Here is a 20,195-nt window from a genome sequence, read left to right on the forward strand (position 1 = left end):
TCAGAATAAATAACATATCGATCCAAAAAAATTGTAATCAACCTTGCAAGGGTCATAAATTTTGGGTGACCTTCTATTTCATTTCTTTTTCTTTTTTAAATAGTATTTTCTTTTTCCAAACACATGCAAAGATAGTTTTCAACTTTCACCTTTGCAACATTTTGTGTTCCAAAATTTTCTCACTCTTTCCCCTCCACCTTCCTCCCTAAGACAGAGAGCAATCCAATAGAGATTAAACATATACAATTCTTCCAAATATATTTCCACAGTCATCATACTGCACAAGAAAAATCAGAGATGATTTTCTATTTTAAATGGCTCAAAGCCTGTCTTCCACCAGTGGAATTCAGTGCATCCTGACATCACCTCGAAAAATCCCCATCCAGTGTTCCTCAGCATGCTTATTGGGTATTTCCTCTTTTTGTCTCCTCATTCAGCTACGCCCATAAAGTGTTTGCTATTATTTTTAGTTTCCCTTTCTTCTACTTTATTTCCATTTTTTCCTGTTTCTCAGAATTCTTTTATAAAGTGAAAGTCATCACAGCACAGTGATCAGAGAGCTTTGGACAAACAAACTGACAAGAAGAAAGTTAGAATAGAGGGATTAATGTGGGGAAGAGAGAGGGGGGAATCAAGGAGGTCCCCAACCCTATGAAACACCAAAGATCTGGAAATTGTGAGGTGGAAAAGAGGTAAGAGTTTTTCTGTATTTTTTTTCTCCAAACGGAGTCCTCAGAAATAGGAAAGCAACTTTCTGTTTTATAGTCTTTGCTTGGAGTTTGAGGGGGGGTTGTGGATGGACCAGTCATTTCCCCTTAAATAGTACATTGTTAGTCCTCAGCTGCCTCAGACATCAGCAAAGTTTAAATCTTCATCTGCTCAGGGCTCACTTCACATTGGTCAAGCCCACTTCATGTGGAGTACCATTCCTCGAGGGGCTGGGAGCATGGAAGAGGGAACTGTTTGAGAGAGAAAGCTTCTGGGAAGCTGAACTATCTTATGATTATCTGTGATACAAATTTCTAAAACTGTCCATATCGTATGTTGGAAATCTAAAGGTTTAGTTGAGGAGAAGAAAAGAAATAGGAAACATCCCAAGTAGGAATCTACAGTCCACTGGTGTTACCAAATCCTCTTCCCAGAATTCCATCCCATACAGCCAGTTGGCCTATTGATTAGAATTAGGCATTGTGGGACTGTCACCTCTGGATCCTTCATCTCGGTTTCAAATAATGTACTCATTCTATGGCAATTTACCTCTCTTGGCTTATGTATTCTTTACTTCACTTTCAAAATGAACTCAAGCCTAGGTTTTCAAGTAATAAAAATGCTAATGGACTAAAGCCAAGCACAGCATTGAAATAGGAAATATTTAATCAAGGCAGAAAGTATTGTGAATGAAAGGGTGATCGAGCAAGCAGGGACACAGCTCCAGATCACTGAGGTGACTTTGCATGAATCTGCAGCTACAGAGAACGAAACAGATAGCACAGAGGGTATAGTGGCTCTTATGAGAGGGCCTCTCATTCCATTGATGAGCCACAATTTGAGCAACCAGTAGCCAGAGGAACCATCAGTGAATTGGATCCAGATTTTCCCCAACTAGATATATCCCTTCTGGGAGGTTATGAGGGAGAAAATAGCCAGAGATGTTTGCTGGCTCCTACTGGACATGCCTGAGAGGAAGATTGGGATCTTAGCCCTGGAATTATATTTTTCCTGGAACTCCTGCGTATGGGGAGTATCTAAAGACTAGTTAAGGTTTTCTGGATGTCTGGACACCTAGGCACCTAGATAAATTGGAAATTAAATTAATTTAATTTTTTTTAAAATAGTAAAATCATTCACTTTTCTGTTTAATTTAGCAATTGATAAATCAGGTGGGAGAAGTCAGGTCAACAGGCTTTTATTAGTGCCTTCAAGGTACCAGGTACTAAACACTAGGAAATAACACAGTCACACAGTAATAAGTGACTGAAGGCAGAATGAATGAGACCTTCTGACACAGGTCCCCCCAGTGTTCTAGCTTCCTCATATACCTGGGCTGTCAGGAGAAAAGGAAAGCATAGGGCTGGTACAAATTCCTTACATTATTATTTGGAGAGATTAGAACAATGCAAGAAAAATTCTTTTAAGGGGAAAATGTTTTGGCAAATCTAGAAATCCACAAAAAGCAGGGGATGATTCCATGACGAATGCAAGCTTTCACTTACTCCAAGGAAAAGGAAAGTTTTATAAATCTTATTCTGAGTATGAGTTCATAGGCTCCACCAGGTTTTAAGAGACAAGGTTAAGAAGTCCTGAATCAAGATGATCTCTAATATCCATTCTAGCACTAAATACATGATCCTATGGTCCTACCAGGCCATGGCTAGAATCTGGGAAAGCTGTACAAGAACAAAAGCTGAAACTAAAACTTTGTGTCTAAAACCCAAAGGGAGGTTTAAGAAACGTTGAGATGGATCATTTATAGAAAGTATAGAGCAAAAATGGCTCATCAGATACTGATGGAACCAAGCAAAGTTTGACAATTTCTGATTCTTAATCTTAAGGGTTCCAGCAATCTCTATAGAGCTAGTCCACAGAATCCAGGGAAATGGGTCCACCTAGTCTACTATCCAGGTCTTATTAACCAGATATAAAAAATTGGCAGAGGCTTGAACAGGTGGGGGGTCCTATCTGTACCTAAGGATGGTCCAGCAGTCAGAAAACTCTAACCTTACTGAATTCTAAGTAGCTGATCTATATACATCTACATACAAATAGTTGTAATAAGTAAGTAGAGTGTAAATCAACTCTCTATCTTGTGTGTGCCCAACTAGACATGATGTCTTCAGCAATGGTTTCTCCTTGGAAGGGACTCAGATGGAGCAACTTAAAGGGTCAAGCACTAGAAATTAAACTTGGGTACTTTGTGCTAGTGCAAGTGAATCTCATTCTCACATCTGCTTCCATAGTAGGAACCCTGTGGAGATTTGTTCAACCAATCAATCTGGAATCAAATTGGATGGTGCATATGAAGGGATTTGCAAACCTGAAAGCTATTCTAACTTGTCACCAGGATTTAAAGTCATTAACAACCTAACTCAAATTATCATTCTGGTCTTATATCATATTAATTCAACCTGGCCAAATAGGCCTTCCTGCTCTGACACGCATTTCCAATCTCTGAATTTTTGCACAAGCTGAACCCAATGCCTGGAATAGTCTTTGTTCCCCTAAGAATCCCTAGGTTTATTCAAGGTTCAGCTCATATATGAGCTTCTACATGAATCCTTTCTTGATCATTCTTGCTGCTGGTGACTCATTTCTGAATTTGTTTTGTGCTCATTTTGTATATGTCTTCTGTGTAATTCTACATGGAAATGTTGATTCTTGGAGAGAATGTAAACTCCTTGAAGGACTATGTCTGTATCCTCAGTGACTTGCAAAATGCTTGGTACATAGTAGACCCTTATTAAATACTCAGTGACAGACTCACATGAAGATAAGTTAGAAGAGAGAAAAGAACTCCAGAGTCAGAAGACTTGAGATCAGGTCCTCTCTCTGATACTTTCTATTTGAGAACAAGTCTTCAGGCAAGTCCTTTAACCTTTTTGCCTCAGTTTCCCTATCTGTACAACAATAAGGTTGAAAGAAATGGCCTCTCAAGCTCTAGATTATGATCCTACTACCTAGAGACACAAAGTCTTTTGAGAACCCACAAAGGAGCCATTCTCTTAATCAGTCAAGTAATAAGCATTGATTAAGCACTTAGTATGTGCCAAGCACTGTGCTGAGTGCTGGGAATCCAAAAAATCCCTGTCCATAAGGAGCCCAGAATCTAATGAGGAAGACAAAATGCAAATAACTATGTTCAAAATGCAATAACCTTTATGTAGGATTAACTGGAGATAATAGATAGACAGAAGATAATTTGCTAGCATTAAGGGGCATAGGAAAGGTTTCTTATACAAAGGGAATTTTAACTAGGACTTGAAGGAAACCAGAGAAGCCAGGAGGAAGAGAATGGGAGGGAGAGAATTTCAGGAATGAGAGACAAAAAAAATGGAAGGAGGCCCCAGGACAGGGCCTGAAAGAAACCCATGCTTAGGAAGCCTGGCTTGGATGAAGATCTAGCAAAGGAGACTGAGTAGAAGCAGGCAGTTAGGAGGAGAATGAAAAAGAGGAATTTGAAGAAAACTCAGAGGAAACCACAAAGAGGGAAAAGATACATCAGCCTGTACCCATTCCTAGAGTGCAATACCCCATGTGCCTACTGACTTAGTCACACAGAGAAAATCTACCCAGAAGGATTTTCCCAGAAGAGCTGTTAAGGGGCCATTTAGCATCACTCCTTTCAAAAGAAGAATAAAAAGTACTTATTTATCATGGTAGTAGACCCAGACAGAAAGAGAAACTGGATAAGGAGTATAGGAAATAAACTACAAACCCGGGTGATAATGGGGAATTCCCAGATATTCATTGGAGACAATTCCCTGCCAAAAAGACTAGCTAATAAATACATTTCTCATAATTTTAGTTGTCAAGTTGGAGGATCAACAACCTTCATAGGGAGTTTTATTACGGAAGGATTCTCAATAAAAGGAAGAAACTAACTTCTATGGAAGAAATGATGAGAATCTTGGGAGGAAGTGACTTTTCCCTCTGAAAGTTAGAGAGTTAGAGAAGAGAAATTACAGGAATTCTGTATCCTCAGTTTTTTTAAAACACATTTCAAAGAGTTCAGAGGAAAGAGATGTAAGATTCTATGGATAGGGGGTCATTTATATGGGCTGATTTGGGGAAAGGGTTGGATTTCTAGCTTTTAAACTTCATGCTTTGGTGATTCTGTAATAAAGAGCTACAGGAATTTGGGATGAGGGAGTGGCATGGCCTGACCAGAATTTTAGGAAAACTCCTTTTGTGAGGTTTAAAGAGAATTATTTGGAAGGAAAAGAGATTAAAGACAGGGAAACCAATTGGGGGATTTGCAATAGTCCAGGCAGGAGATGAAGAAGGTCTCACACACATATGTGTGTGTGTGTGTGTGTGTGTGTGTGTGTGTGTGTGTATAATATATATATATATATATATATATATATTTCATATATCTCATACAATTCATATAAGAGTGAAGAATCCTTGAAATATTGACGTATCATACTTTTAATGAGCATACATAAATGCCAATCATTAGAAAGCTGGGAGAAAGCTAGCTAGCAGTCCCCTGATGCCACACAGGAAAGAATATAAGAATCCCCCTAAAAATCACACATTTCTGAGATATGGTATTGGTGTATTATGCTACTGAATTTTACAGTCAAACAACTTGATTTCAAATCTCATTGCTTAACCTCTCTAAGCCTCAGGTTTTTTATCATTGAACAAGAAGATAGCTAAGGTCCCTCCTAGTTTTAAATCTAAGATCCTGGGCTGGAAGAGCTCTAAAATTGAGACCTGAGTTTGAAATCAATTTCCGCTCTTTACTGGCTGTGTGACATTGAGAAGTCACTTAAGCTTTCCATACTTTAGGTCCTTTCAACTGGTTTAGAAGATCTATAAGGTCACTTCATTTTGCTATCTGAAATGAAAAAAACAAGGGAAGAGGTAGTTGTCACTACTTTATATTGTAAATTACATTTGAAGAGATAGAGGCTACCTATAAGCAATTATATTTAGGTTCCAATGAATGCAAAGAATGAATTTCCAGACATGTTTGCATTATTAGGATTCATACTACAAATTTCCATTGGTCTAACATCAATGACCAGATTTTAACTTTGAATAATGGCATTCAAAGAGATGTAATCACTTCCCGGGATTCAATATTTGATCCAATAAGGATCTAATTGTAAGGGAATTAATGGGGAAAGAGTCAAGAAGGCCTCTGGTTCTGCCTGGAAACAAGGTAAATGGGAAAGGTTGCAAGTGGTAGAAGGAGTATGGCTATGAGAAAGTGGTTTCCTAGCTCAGGATTTAGAAATGACTGGTGTTTCCCAGGTCCTATTTGAGCTGCCTTTGCATTTGCAGGTAACACTCTACCTCCAATATGGCCGATGATCATTTGATGCTAGCCCCAATCTGCCTGATTGAAAACAGTAATGGGCAATTTGTGGTGAACCAGGAAGCACTGCAAGTGCTTAGGACATTTACCCAGCCTTTAGTGGTGGTGGCCATTGTGGGACTCTATCGCACTGGAAAATCCTACCTGATGAACAAGCTGGCAGGGCAGAGAACTGGTAAGTGAGGATATGGGTCATCACTCTGTATACACATACAGAATATTATCCATTTGGATCAGATTAGGATTTTAGTGCTAAGAATAAATAAACAGATCTTTGGAGGCAAGGTTTCTTCCTTAGTTCTCTTCATTCCTTTAAAATACAGTCATTTAAAAAAAGAGAATAGAGAAGTGAATTAGAATATGATATTATACAAGTTTTTCTTTCCTAAGGGACACAAAAGACACCAAAAAAGATAAAATAAGGGTGGAACCCTAAAATGAATGGTGGGATTAGATTTCTAAAACAGAGTTCATAGTGGTCAGTCATTGAAAATTACTTTGGTTATGACTTTTTCTTAGATGATGTGTTACAAATATTCAATCATATCTTTGTTTCTTTGTTGATTACAAAGATAACATATAATATGGTCTATAACCTTAGTGTTTCAGCCTATAAAGTGAAGGATTAGGGATTGGAGAGGAGGATTCCTATGGAGAGAGAAGTGAATTCATGCTTATGCAGAAAAAAAAAAAGTCTCTCCAGTTAGTTAAATAAGAAATATATAAAGTGAGATGAAGCATAGAGTTAATTCATTTGTTAATGGGAGACATTATAACTTTAATAAGGAAATATCAAACATGATTTTCTTAGCACCCAGAATAGAAATGAATAAGAAAAACACATTGGTACCAAGTAGAATGGAGATTACACAATATAAGCTACATATAAGGATTGATGCAGTCAGCTATACTAGCAAAAAAAAAAAAAAAAAAAAGAAAAGAAAAGAAAAGAAAAAGAAAAAAACTTATGTACCATGTACTGATTGAAAGAAATACTATAAAAAATAAATAAAAGGAGAGTAGCAGATTCCAAACATGGATTGGGTTCATAATCCAATGAAATGAAATAAAGTAGCAGAGTGGATGAGAAACCAGAATCCAACAATGCAAGGAACACAAGTAAAAACTCTATTTTCATCTAAAATGAAAATAGTAGGAGCTAAATTTATTATGCTTGAGAGTGATTCCATAAGAGTAGAAGCTGAATGATGATACAAAACAAAACAAAACAAAAAAATAAAAATTTGTATTATAAGAAGAGATACATGGGAAATGACCATATGATTTAAAAAAAAAAACAAACTACATATTGACCAAATGGTGTAACATGTTTCTTTTTTAAATGTTAACTGAATTAGAAAAAAAACAAAATATAGATAATAACAACATAAAAATTGTAGGTGACTTTAATGTTCCCTTCTCAAAACTAGATACATCTAAAAGAAAAATATGTTTTAAATATGGAATTTAATAATGGAGAAAATTAAATTATAAAGACATACAAATTCTTGTGACTATGAACATTAAAGAATATGCATATTTGTCAATACAATATGGTAATTTTACGAAAATAGGTTATGGTCTAAAGCACATAAAATGACTTTTTTAATTTTAGAAAAATGCATTCTAAAAGAACTTCTTTACAGGCTATGATGTAATTAAAATAATCATTATAGATCACTTCAAAATGATAAATACATAGCTGAAGACTCAATAATAATATCTCTTGTTTTTCTGAAATAACTGGGCTTAAGTGACTTAACCAGGGCCACACAGCTAGTAAGTGTTAAGTATCTGAGATCAGATATGAAGTCAGGTCCTCCTGACTTGAGGGCTGGTGCTCTATCCACTTCGCCATCTAGTTGCCTCTCAATAATAATATCGCCCCTCAATAACAATATTTTTAATAATGAACAGATCAAAAATATATAACAGTAATACTTAATAACTATATGAAAGAAATTAATAATGAGAAATATATCAAAATTTCTGAGATTCAAATAGTCCTCAGAGAGGAAAGTATATATGTGTATATTGATATATCTTTAAATATATATATTAACAATAAAGACATTGAGTTAGCAATTTTAAAAAATCTAGACAATAACCAAACAAGCCAACACTGCATGATCACAAATTAGGATATGTCTAGATAATAAAACAGATGTAATGAAAAAAATAAACAAAAAATAAAAAACAAACAAAAAAAAAGTAGTAATTATTTTTTTAAGTTGGTTTTAAAGACTAGCAAAATCATGGAAACCTTAGAAATATTTATTTTTTTAAAGATGTAAGAAAAAATTATCTTTGTTAAAAATATATAGATGAAAAAGAACAATTAAATAAAAGAAATTATTATAATGACTCAAACATAGTTATATACAAGGAAAATTGGGGTTGCTAAGAATTATCTAAAATATATAAATATACAAAGATGGAAATTATCATAAACGATCTACACAATTTTTAAAAATATAACCATAGAAAATGCCTTGGTCATTCAATTATATTTGATTTTTGTCCCCATCTGGGATTTTCTTGGCTAAGATACGGGAATAGTTGGCCATTTCCTGTTCCAGCTCATTTTACAGTTGAGAAAATTGAAGCAACAAGGTTAAGTGACTTGCTCAGTCTCACATAATAGGAATCTGGGAGCAGATTTAAACTCATGAAAATAAAACCTCCTAACTCTAAGTCTAGTATTCTATCCATTGGGTCACCTAGCTGCCCAACATTAGTCAGCAATTCATAGCTCTGAGAGAGAAAGAATTCCCTTTCACTTCAGCATGAGGTTTAGTGATCCAGACCCTACTTTTTCTAAAGAAGATAATGGCAATGAAGCTATCTATCCATCAATCCATCCATGCAAGTGCAACTGTCAGGAAATTTAGTCTTAGATTTGGTCAGTGGATTGATTATAAGGTGAAGGTAGATATCAATGAGTCAGACTTGGTTTATTACCAACTATCTGTTTTGGTTAGATTCTGTCAGGAGGAGGTGATTCCAAGACTCTTCCGACTAGTAGAGGATAGGGGATCTAAGCAAGATCCAATGGCTAGTGCCACAAAAACAAGAGAGAAGAAGAATTTGGGGAAGTTTGGGGAAGCGTCTTCTCAAGGAACTAAGTAATAATATCTGAGGAAAAGATTCTTGGATATAATTTGAGTGTGGGAAGCAGTCATGATTCATAGTAATTGTTCTGCTATATAGGAATTTAAACAGGGTTTATAGTTTTCAATAACTATTAGAACTATAACTATTTTATAATTTTCTTTTAAGGATTTTTTTCTCTTCTTCTCCTCTCTCCCAATACAATGGTCCTTTGGAATAAAAACAAAGGCTCACCTAATATTCTGACTTTGGCCCATCTTGTCAATGATGGCTTTTTGATTAGAAACAGGGAAGGAGATAGCTACTTACCAGGACACAAAATTAGGAAAGACCAAGATATGGAGGAAGTTAGGGAATGTTTAATAAGCTAAATAGTAAATTCCCACAGAAAATTAAAACTCTCTCACAAGTCAGTTCATAAGATGGACTCAAGTTCACAAAATGGAGACTAAGAAATCTGAAAGGACTTCACAGTTATAGTCATTTCCAACATAACAAATGATTAAAAAGCTACTAAATAAAAAATTTTCCAGTTCAGATAGATTTCTAACAAATCAAAAGAGTAATTAATTAGTACCTGTGTTACAAAAATTATTCTCAAAAATTAAGAAAGTAAAAAACATTGCCAAATGTCTTTTATGACAAAATTATTGTCCTAATACATAAATTAGTAAAGGAAAAGGAAGAAACAATGAATTATAGACAAATATCATTTACAATGATGCAAAAGTTTTCAATAATATCTAATGAAACAATAGGCTAAGGAATTGAAAATATATGAGTGGTGAAGGTGAATGAATTGTACAGCTAAGCGATGAGTCAGATAATGGTGTCTTAAAGAGGAAATCAAGAAAAAGGGGCAGCTAGATGGTGCAGTGGATAGAGAGCACCAACCCTGATATCAGGCCTTGAGTTTGAATCCAGCATCAGACACTTAACTCTTATAGGATGTGTGACCCTGGACAAGTCATTTAACCTCAACTGCCTCAAAAAGTTATTTATTAAAATAAATCAAGGAAAAGAAGTTAAGAAGAGGGTTAGATGTGAAGAGAAAGCTAATGAACACTGCTTTAGACATATTAGGTATCTACAAGATACCAATTTTCAAGTGACTTATTGGGAATGAAGGGGCTGGAGGAGAAGGTAAACAGAAAGGGCTACTATTTCTATGTACATAGATATAGATGTGTACATCTATATATACATATATATATGTATATATATATGAGAGTGAATATATGTGTATATATGTACATTACATTTATATTTAAATTTGACTGACAAATGAATAGACAGACATGAAATAAACTGCATACAAATAATTTAAACTTTGGGAAACTGCTGTCACCAGAAAATCAGTACAAGGTATTAAGAGAGGACTTTGGGTTATAGCCACAATCATGGGAAAGAAAAGGGGTGCTGATACAGCAAAGGAAATTGAGGAATAGTCAGAAATCTAAGAGGAAAATTAAGAGTCTAGTCATGAAAATGCAAAGAATAATGAGTATTGTAGCAGAGAATGTTTAAAGGTTTTGAATGTTGCAGAGAGAAGGATGAAGACTGAAAAAAGGACTATTGGATATGAAAATTAAGAAAACATTGGTAACTGGACATAATTGATTCACAAAATAATAAGGATAGAATACAAATTTCATCACATTTTAAGCATTTCTAAATAGAGAAATGTGGAATACACAGGAGAACTGTCGGAATATAGGGTGCCACCTGACAGTGGCTGCTGGAGATCCAACCCAGAATGGTTTTCCTCTTGTGAGAAGATGATAACAAGGAGACTGAGAGGCAGGTGCTGTTCTCTGACTTCTCTGACTGAGACAGCGTTGCTTTGTCTGATCTGTCTCCTCTTCCCTCTGCCTCCAATTTATCTCATTCCCAGTCCACAACACTTGTGTCAGCAAAGGCCACCCTGCAACTCCTTCAGATATTATGATCCACAGCTGTGGAGACTCTCAGAGAATTGACCTGTCCCTTAACAGAGAAACATTTAAAAAGGGAGTTTCATACTTAAATAATGATTGTCAAATAATTGGGGAGGATGGGACTATTTGCTCTTCTTATTTCCATCACAAAGAAGTCTAGTAGGGATAGGATCATGGACAGAGGTAAAATCAATTGCCTTGGCAAGTGTTTGAGATAGGATCTGCACCCAGCTTTCTCAATCTACACCCAGCACTCTTTCCTCTATGGCCCTGATTGATATGTGCTTCACGTGCCCAAATGTCACAACTCCCACTTTGCCACTATCTGGGCTCATCCCTCCACACTCTTGTGCAGGCTTCTCCCTTGGCTCCACTGTGCAGTCTCACACCAAGGGCATCTGGATGTGGTGTGTACCTCACCCACGAAGCCGAATCACACCCTCGTTCTCCTGGACACCGAGGGCCTGGGCGATGTGGAGAAGGTAAGGGAGAATGATGTCACCATGCTGAATCAAATGTTACTAAGCATTGTTGTTCTAGGCTTCGATTATAACAAACAGCCAATGAGTTGGTTTCCCCCACTGCATAATCATGGTAATCTAGGACATCTCCCAGAAGTGGCCAAAAGTCACAGCTTCAATCCCCAATCTGACTTCTAGGGAGACAACAAGAACGACACGTGGATCTTTGCCCTGGCTGTGCTATTGAGCAGCACCTTTGTCTACAACAGCATGGGCACCATCAACCAGCAGGCCTTGGAAGACATTTAGTATCCTTTCTGTACAAAATAAGGTGACATTGAGGAAGCACTTTACAAATTTCAAATTTCTGTCCCAATGCTAGATATTACTGCTCAAAGGAAGAACAGCTGAGACAGCTCTTCCTCCTCCCTAAGAAATAAATTGGGTAATTTGCCCAGCCGTAGCATTCCCTCCTGAAACCATGATCCTCTTTGAGAACAAAATATAAACAATAATAACAACATAGAGATAGAGAAGCTCATCCTTACCCCCCCACCCCTCAAACCCCCATTGCTGTCAGGAAGATCTAGGTTGTAATTCTCCTTTTGACAGGGCAAACCATTGAATGCAGTTAGAATCTAGCAATTCTAAATACCACTAAGTGTTAAAGGGAAATTCCCCACTAGGAATGATGGAAAGTGATGAAAATAAGGATCTGGTTGAACACACACACACACACACACACACACACACACACACACACACACATACACAATAATTTAATTGTCAGGAAAATCTCTTATGTAGTTAACCCAAAGAAAGGAGAAGTAAAGAACTTTAAGAAATAGGGAAAATTAAGGAATGATGGCTGCTGGACTCTTTTTTTCTGCCACTTTTCCTTAATTAAAACCCCAGTTATGTAACAGAACTGACAGATAAAATCAAGGCAAAGTCCTCCTCCAGAACTGAGCAGATGGATGACTCCGTGGAACTTGTGAGCCTCTTTCCAGACTTTGTGTGGACTGTTCGTGATTTTATCTTGGAGCTAGAAATCGATGGACAGCCCGTCACCCCTGATCAGTACCTGGAGAATGCCCTGAAACCAAAGAAAGGTCTGATTGGTTAAGGGTTGGGCAGTGGGGGGTTAATCCCAGATACTGCTCTTCTTTGTCTCCAGTTTACTGTAGTATAGTCAAAGTCTCCAGACTCCTTAGAAAATAAGGAAATGAGTTACAAGTCTGAGAAGTAGTTTAGGTTCAACTAATAATTATATTCATGCAACAAGTTCTTTGTCCTTTTCCTTTTTTCTTTCTTTAACCAACCTCATGCCTATAGACTTCAGGGTTAGGAGTGAATTAGATATTCTTAACAGGATATGATTTGAGGGGACCAACCTCCAGGCAACTTTCACTCTTTACCATATCGTTCTTCCTTCCCTTTCTTTAGGTACCAGGGAAGAAGCTGGAATGTGTATCCAGAAGTTCTTTCAAAACAGGAAATGCATCATCTTTGCCCCACCTGCTTCTAGAAAGAAGCTCCTGGAAATTGAGCAACTTCATGATAATGAACTTGATGCTGACTTTGTGGAAAGTGCTGAAAACTTCAGCAATCATATCTACAATGAAGCGAAGACCAAGACTCTCCCCGGAGGTGCCATGGTCAATGGACCTCGTGAGTCTCTCCTTTTCCAGCACTTCCTATGACTGTAGGGAACACTAGCATGAGACAGAGAGGAGTTTTCTTCCTAGAGTAATCATAGACAAAGAGAATGATTGGCTTCTTCTACGAGGCCAGTTCTATGTACCATATTCATCAAAGCTTTGGTTACCTGAAACATCTTTCTTTTTTCCTAAGTATTTTTTATTCTTCTTTATTCTTTCAGAAAGCTCATTTTCTGAGAAACAAAATGAAACCCCCACTCTCCACCCTGGCAAAGAACAAAGATACCTTCCTAAATAGGGTAGCTCTAGCCATTCTTCCAAGCAATCCATTTGTCTTCCCTCTATAGGCCTAGGAAACCTGGTCGTGAACTATGTGGAGGCCATCACCAGTGGAGATATTCCCTGTATGGAGAATGCAGTCTTGGCTCTGGCTGAGCTAGAGAATTCAGCTGCAGTTCAAAAGGCCTTTACACTGTATGAAAAGATGATGAAACAGGGGATCCATTTCCCCACAGAAACCATTCAAGAACTGCTGTGTTTACATGACAGCTGTGAGAAGGAAGCCATTAATGTCTTCATCAAGGACTCTTTCAAGGATGTGGATCAGAAATTCCAAAAAGAACTAGAGGTACCTTTCCTGTTTTAGGACTTTGCCTATGAATGACTTCTCTTACTAAATTTGAAAACCTCATCCCTCAGTATTGTAACCTGACACCCAATTTTCAATATTACCAGTAACCAAAAGACCCATGACTCTTGCATACTTGTATAGCTATAATATGATCAACTAATTTAAAGTCTTGAGAAGGTAAAATATTATACATGAAAGCTCCACTTGAGACTGTTGGTCTGCAATGCAGGTTACATAGCATAGTACAAAGCAAAGACAGATATAGGAAGGACTTTCTGGAAATTTCAGGTCAAGAATATTGTATTCTTCATATATAAGGATCCAATAGGAGTTGACCTCAGGTTAATGTATCAGAGATGAGATTTAGTTTCCTTTGACTACCTCTAAAAGTGCATAGAAACAACAGATTTTGGTTTTATAAGAATGTATAGGCAAGATGAATAACATTGTCTTTTTAAACATTTATTTATTTTTTTTAATTTAGGGAATAACACAAGCATTCCATAACATAGGAAGATTAAAAAAAAAGATAACTGCACATGAATCTGAAAATCTATTACATTTAACTTCTTATTTCTTTTAAATATATTGTTATTGTGTAAATTTATTATTCTTTTCTTTATTTTCTTTCCTCTCCTTCCATCTCTAGAAATAACTACCATTAGACACAAATAAGAAAGATACATAAAATGATTCAAAATATACTTCAATTTATCAGTTCTTTCTCTGGATACAGATAGTATATTTCTTCATATGTCCCTAATTGTTAATGTGTATATTTATAAAAGAAAAAATGACTTATTTGCTCAGAGTTGTTTTTAAAACAATATTGCTGCTTTTGTCTACAATATTTTCTTGGTTCTGCTCATTTTGCTCTTGATTATTACATGTAAGTCTTTCAATATTTTTCTAAAATCATTGAGCTCCTCATTTCTTATAGCAGAGTAGTGTGTATCACAATCATACACAACAAAACTAACATTTTCTTAAGGAAAACCTTCTGAAGGAAAATATACTAAACAAATGGAATAACTTAAAAGGGAGAGGTCGTAGGTTCTCCTTCATAAGAACTCTTCAAGTTGGGTGGGTGGCACAGAGCATGGGTGAGATTTAATGACTACTGAGGTCCTGTTGAATTCTGAAATCAAGTGTTATTTTGCAGTCCTTATGTTTTCTTCTTTGCTCTTTATTTACTCTAAAGAATCGGCTAAAAGCCAAGCTAGATGAGTTCTGTAAACAAAATGAAAGAGAGTCCCGAGATCGCTGCACAGCTTTGCTTCAGGATATTTTCAGGCCTCTGGAGGAAGCAGTGAAGCAGAGTGCCTTCTCCAAACCAGGGGGCTATAACATCTACCTGCAGCAGAGACGAGAGCTCCAAGAGAAGTACAACCAGCAGCCTAAGAAGGGGATCCCGGTAAACCTTCCCTTTGGGCTCAGGGTTGCAAAGTGAGGGAAGCCAAGAAATGTTCAGTCTTTTCCAAGCCTCAGGATAAATAGTAAATAGTACTGTCAGTTGGAATGATCCACACTTCAGCTCTGCTCACAAGAATGAACAGGCCTTGGCTTTCCCCTTCCATCACTATTTCTTATTTCAAATTCATTGTCCTCCTATCCTACAGGCAAACAAAACTCTGGAAGAATACTTAAAGTCGAGGGAAACTGTAGCTGATGCAATTAAGCAGGCAGATCAAAGGCTTACTGAAAAAGAAAACCAGAGGAGAGGTGAGAAATCCATGCAGGAGACTCTCCCCTGCATAATCCATGGAATTGTGTGTGGCCTCTGCCTTCAGAAATGTTATTTAAGCTGTCTTGATGTCCTTGAGAGCATTTGAATTCCACAAAGACTCCTTTTTTGCTTCCTAAATCTTTAACTGTCCCTAAACAAGCGCTGGGTACTCTAGTGAAGAGCGCTAATAAGTTTTTTGGTTTTTGGTTTTTGTTTTTTCCTATTATAGAGAACAGGGACAAAAGATTGGGGAGTTTATTTTTGTTTAGTCTTTTTAGCTGTGTCCAGCTCTTTGTTGCACCCCATTTGGGGTTCTCTTGGCAAAGATACTGGAGTGGTTTTCCAATTCTTTCTCCATTTCATTCTACAAATGAGGAAATTGAGGCAAATAGGATTATAAGCAATTTGCCCATGGTCACCCATCTGTAAGTGTATGTAGCCAGATTTGAACTCATGTCTTTCTGACTCCAGGCTTGGCACTCTATTTATTATACCACCTGATTGTCCTATCTTCTTCCAGTTAAAATTTTAAATTCTTCTTCCTTGTCAGAGCAAGAGAGGCAAGCACAAGCTGCAGCAGAGGCTGCAAGAAGGATGGAAATGGAGCTAAGGAGACAGGAGCAGATCAACCGGGAAATCCAAAGGAGACAACAAGAAGAACAAAGACAAATGTTGGAACGTATGGAAGCCGAGAAGAGAAGATTGTTGGAAGAGCAAGAGAGAGAGAGGACTAGGAAACTAGAGGTATTACATTGCCCCAATTCAACACTTATCTTTAAATGGAGATTACTCAGCTACAACACTTGAAGAGTAAAAATGTTGGCCCTAAAGGAAAACATTAATATAGTTCAGGACAACATCTCTTTTTTTTATTAATCCATGTTGCAAACATTTATTAAGCACCTGCAATGTAGAGTCATTGTGTCGTCTTGAAAGATTGGGTGGGGAGAGATAGATAGATAGGAAGGAAGGAAGGAAGGAAGGAAGGAAGGAAGGAAGGAAGGAAGGAAGGAAGGAAGGAAGGAAGGAAGGAAGGAAGGAAGGGAGGAAGGAAGGAAGGGAGGAAAGAAGGAGAGAAGGAGATAGAGAAGGATGGAAGGAGGGAAAAGAAGGAAAAATTCAGAGAATTTATGGAGTTATTTTATTTTTCTGATTTTCCAGAGTGCCTCTACATTACTCCTTCAACACTATTGCCCTGTATTGTGAGTTTTCTTTATGTTCCTAACTCTCCCAAGTTAAGGATGGTATTATATATTTTTGGTATCCTTCACAGAGCTTGTATACTCATCTGTTCAATGAAGAAAGTCCATAAGCAGCTAGAACTCAAGGCTGCCAATCAGCAAGAAACCCAGTAAAATGTAACCTCCCTGAAGCCAGAGGCTCTTACTGTAGTTTGTCTTTTGCCTTGGCAGTGTCTCCCACCACTTAGGACCTAATGGCAAAGCTTACTTGGCTCAAATTGCATTGCTAAACCTAAGAGAGGTGCTTCACCTGTTGGATGCCTTTTTGTTCTCATTTCTCCTCAGGAAGAAGCACGAAAAATCCAGGAAGAGCATAATAGGGCAATAGCTGAACAGTTACAACTGCTCCAAGCATTGCAGCACCAATGTCACAGACATAGATCACGTGAATGTACGATATCGTAAAGATATGAGCTTCATCATCTCATCCACAGATATAGAGTCATTTCCAAGAGAAATGTTGATAATTCACTGGAGACTCAGCTTGCTGAAATAATAATAAAGTTGGATAACTGAATGACCGAAGTATCTCAGAAAGCATTGGTTAAACCCTGATCCAAAGGATATGCCTTTAAAAAAAAACCAAACAATATTCCTGAATAGTAAGTGGTCCTTCAGCCTCTGCTCAAAGTTCCCCAAAGATGGAGACTTCACTATCTTTTTAGGTAAAGTATCTTGGTCCACTTTTGGTCAGCTCTCTTTGTTCAGAGGTTTTTCCTTAGCAGGGCAGTTTTCCCTACAAATGATACCCAACTCTGCTTCCCGTGAATGATCTCATCTTGTCCAATCCTTCCCATTTGAAGACAATCATTTTGAAAAGGAAAATGTAAAAGACAACAAGAAAAAGAGGAGAAAGGAGACATTTGGTTGCTTTTTTTATAGTAAGGAAAATCAGAGTTAACTCACAGAGAGAAATTATTAGCATGAAGAGGTATCAAGGAAAGTTTACTGTAGAAGATTTAACTGGGTGTTCAAAAATATCAATGAAACATATTCTATGTCATGTGACCCATAGGGTGGAAGACTAGTTATTGCCTCCAATCCCCCTAACTTTTCAAATTTCTCCAAATTAGGAATTTTTCATTAGAAATAAAATAACTTCAACTATCCCCATTAGTTGGATCACTAAAACTAACACTTACACTGTTGTGACCCTGGATATCTTAGAATCAGCCAGAGTCAGGATAAGCAAAAGTCTTTATTCTTGGTCTTTTGGGGTCACTGTCAGGGGATCTAGCAATCTCCACACCTCCTTCCTCTCTCTCTACCACCAAAAGAATGATCCTCCTACTCCTACTCCACCGGATGATCTCTCCTCCCTTTTCTCACAACATCCACAGATCAAGCCAGCATAGAGTTGAGTAGAGTCATCCTCCAAACATGTTAATAGAGAATTGTCCAATTGGTGATTAGCCCTAAGTGCTAGGTTACCTTGCATCTAGATTAAATACATCTGCTCAGTTCTTGCCCTTTACATTACACTAAGAAAACTAAATTTAAAATTAAAAGTCAATGAACTGACTTTGACAATGAATGAATAGCAGAGAAGATTAATCTCCAAAGACTCTACTAAAAAGCTATTAGAAATAATCCACAAGTTTAGCAAAGTTGCAGGATACAAAATAAATCCACATAAATCATTAACATTTTTATACATCACTAACAAAATCCAACAGCAAGAGATACAAAGAGAAATTCCAATTCCACGGAATAATTGTCAATAATATAAAATATTTGGGAACCTATCTGCCAAGGGAAAATCAGGAACTATATGAGCAAAACTAAAAAACACTTTCCACTCAAATAAAGTCAGATCTAAACAATTGGAAAAATATTAAGCGCTCTTAAGTGCTCTTGGACAGGTTGAGCAAATATAATAAAGATGACAATACTCCCTAAACTAATCTATTTATTTACTGCTATACCAGTCAAACTCCTAAGAAACTATTTTACTGATCTAGAAAAAAATAACAACAAAATTCATCTGGAAGAACAAAAGGTCAAGAATTTCAAAGGAAAACTATATTATAAAGCATCAATCATCAAAACCATTTGGTACTGTCTAAGAAATAGACTAGTTGATCAGTGGAATAGGTTAGATTCACAGGACAAAATAATCAATAACTATAACAATCTAGTGTTTGACAAACCCAAAGATCCCTGCTTTGGGAATAAAAACTCACCATTTGACAAAAACTGCTAGGAAAATTGGAAAGTAGTATGGCAGAAATGAGGTATTGACCCACACTTAACACTGTATACCAGGATAAGGTCAAAATGGGTTCATGATGAAAGAATGAGATTATAAATAAATTTGAAATAGATAGGATAGTTTACCTCTCAGATCTGTGGAGGAGGAAAGAATTTGTGACCAAAAAAAAAAAAAACTAGAGATCATTATTGATTACAAAAATAGGTAATTTTGATTATATAAAGTTAAATAGTTTTTATACACCCAAAACTAATGCACACAGGATTAGAAGGAAGGCAATGAACTGGAAAAATGTTTTTACATTCAAAGGTTCTGATAAGGCCTCATTTCCAAAATATAAAGAGAATTAATTCATATTTATAATAGTTCAATCCATTCTTCAATTGATAAATGGTCAAAGGATATGAACAATTTTCAGATGGAGAAACTGAAACCAATTCTAGTCATATGAAAAGGTATTCTAAATCACTATTGATCACAGAAATGCAATTTAAGACAACTCTGATATACCACCACACCTCTCAGATTGGATGAGATGACAGGAAAAGATAATGATGAATGTTGGAGGAGATGTGGGAAAACTGGAACACTAATACATTGTTGGTGGAATTGTGAACTGATCCAACCATTCTGGAGACCATCTTGGAATTATGTCCAAAGGGCTATCAAACTTTGATACAGCAGTGTTTCTATTGGACTTATATTCCAAAGAGATCTTAAAGGTGGGAAAGAGACCCACATGTACAAAAATGTTTGTGGCAGCCCTTTTTGTAGTGTTAAGAAACTGGAAAATTAATGGATGCCCATCAGTTGGAGAATGGCTGAATAAGTTATGATAAATGATATATGATATATGAATGTTATGACATATTATTGTTCTGTATTGTTCTGTAAGAAACAATCAGCAGGGTGATTTCAGAGAGGTCTGGAGAGAATTACATGAACTAAGTGAAGTGAGTAGTACCAAGAGAACATTGTATGCAGCAATAAGATTGTGATGATCAATTCTGATGGATGTGGCTCTTCTCAACAATGAGATGATTCAGACCAGTTCTTGTGATGAAGAGAGTGATTTACACCCAAAGAGAGGACTGTGGGAACTGAGTGTGGTTCATAACATAACATTTTCAGTCTTTTTGTTGTTGTTTGCTTGCATTTTATTTTCCTTC

At 36.7% G+C, this 20,195-nt stretch overlaps 2 protein-coding genes across 2 annotated transcripts in view; both read left to right on the forward strand.

Moving 5' to 3' along the window:
• LOC141541804 (guanylate-binding protein 1-like) overlaps positions 1 to 17,335 on the forward strand; it is a 125,426-nt gene extending 108,091 nt beyond the window's left edge. Inside the window, exon 11 of the mRNA XM_074266292.1 lies at positions 17,100 to 17,335. Coding sequence (XP_074122393.1) covers positions 17,100 to 17,219 — 120 coding nt within the window. The 3' untranslated portion in view covers positions 17,220 to 17,335. The remainder of the gene's footprint in view (positions 1 to 17,099) is intronic.
• On the forward strand, positions 551 to 11,802 carry LOC141566555 (guanylate-binding protein 2-like). Its single transcript, XM_074311245.1, has 4 exons — positions 551 to 692; positions 6,013 to 6,221; positions 11,450 to 11,576; positions 11,754 to 11,802. Exons 2-4 carry the CDS (start codon positions 6,032 to 6,034, stop codon positions 11,800 to 11,802), a joined length of 366 nt encoding a protein of 121 aa, XP_074167346.1. The 5' UTR covers positions 551 to 692; positions 6,013 to 6,031.
• Positions 17,336 to 20,195: the final 2,860 nt, after the last annotated feature.

The sequence above is a fragment of the Sminthopsis crassicaudata genome, chromosome 4 (assembly GCF_048593235.1).
Source record: "Sminthopsis crassicaudata isolate SCR6 chromosome 4, ASM4859323v1, whole genome shotgun sequence".
NCBI classification, from domain to species: Eukaryota; Metazoa; Chordata; class Mammalia; order Dasyuromorphia; family Dasyuridae; genus Sminthopsis; species Sminthopsis crassicaudata.

What these genes read in the sequence shown, in the direction of transcription:
- LOC141566555 (XM_074311245.1), top strand. Translation starts at nt 6,032, where the DNA reads ATGGCCGATGATCATTTGATGCTAGCCCCAATCTGCCTGATTGAAAAC. An exon ending in GCTGGCAGGGCAGAGAACTG is followed by an intron (nt 6,222 to 11,449) that starts GTAAGTGAGGAT and finishes ACTCTTGTGCAG; the next exon opens with GCTTCTCCCTTGGCTCCACT. An exon ending in GCCTGGGCGATGTGGAGAAG is followed by an intron (nt 11,577 to 11,753) that starts GTAAGGGAGAAT and finishes TCTGACTTCTAG; the next exon opens with GGAGACAACAAGAACGACAC.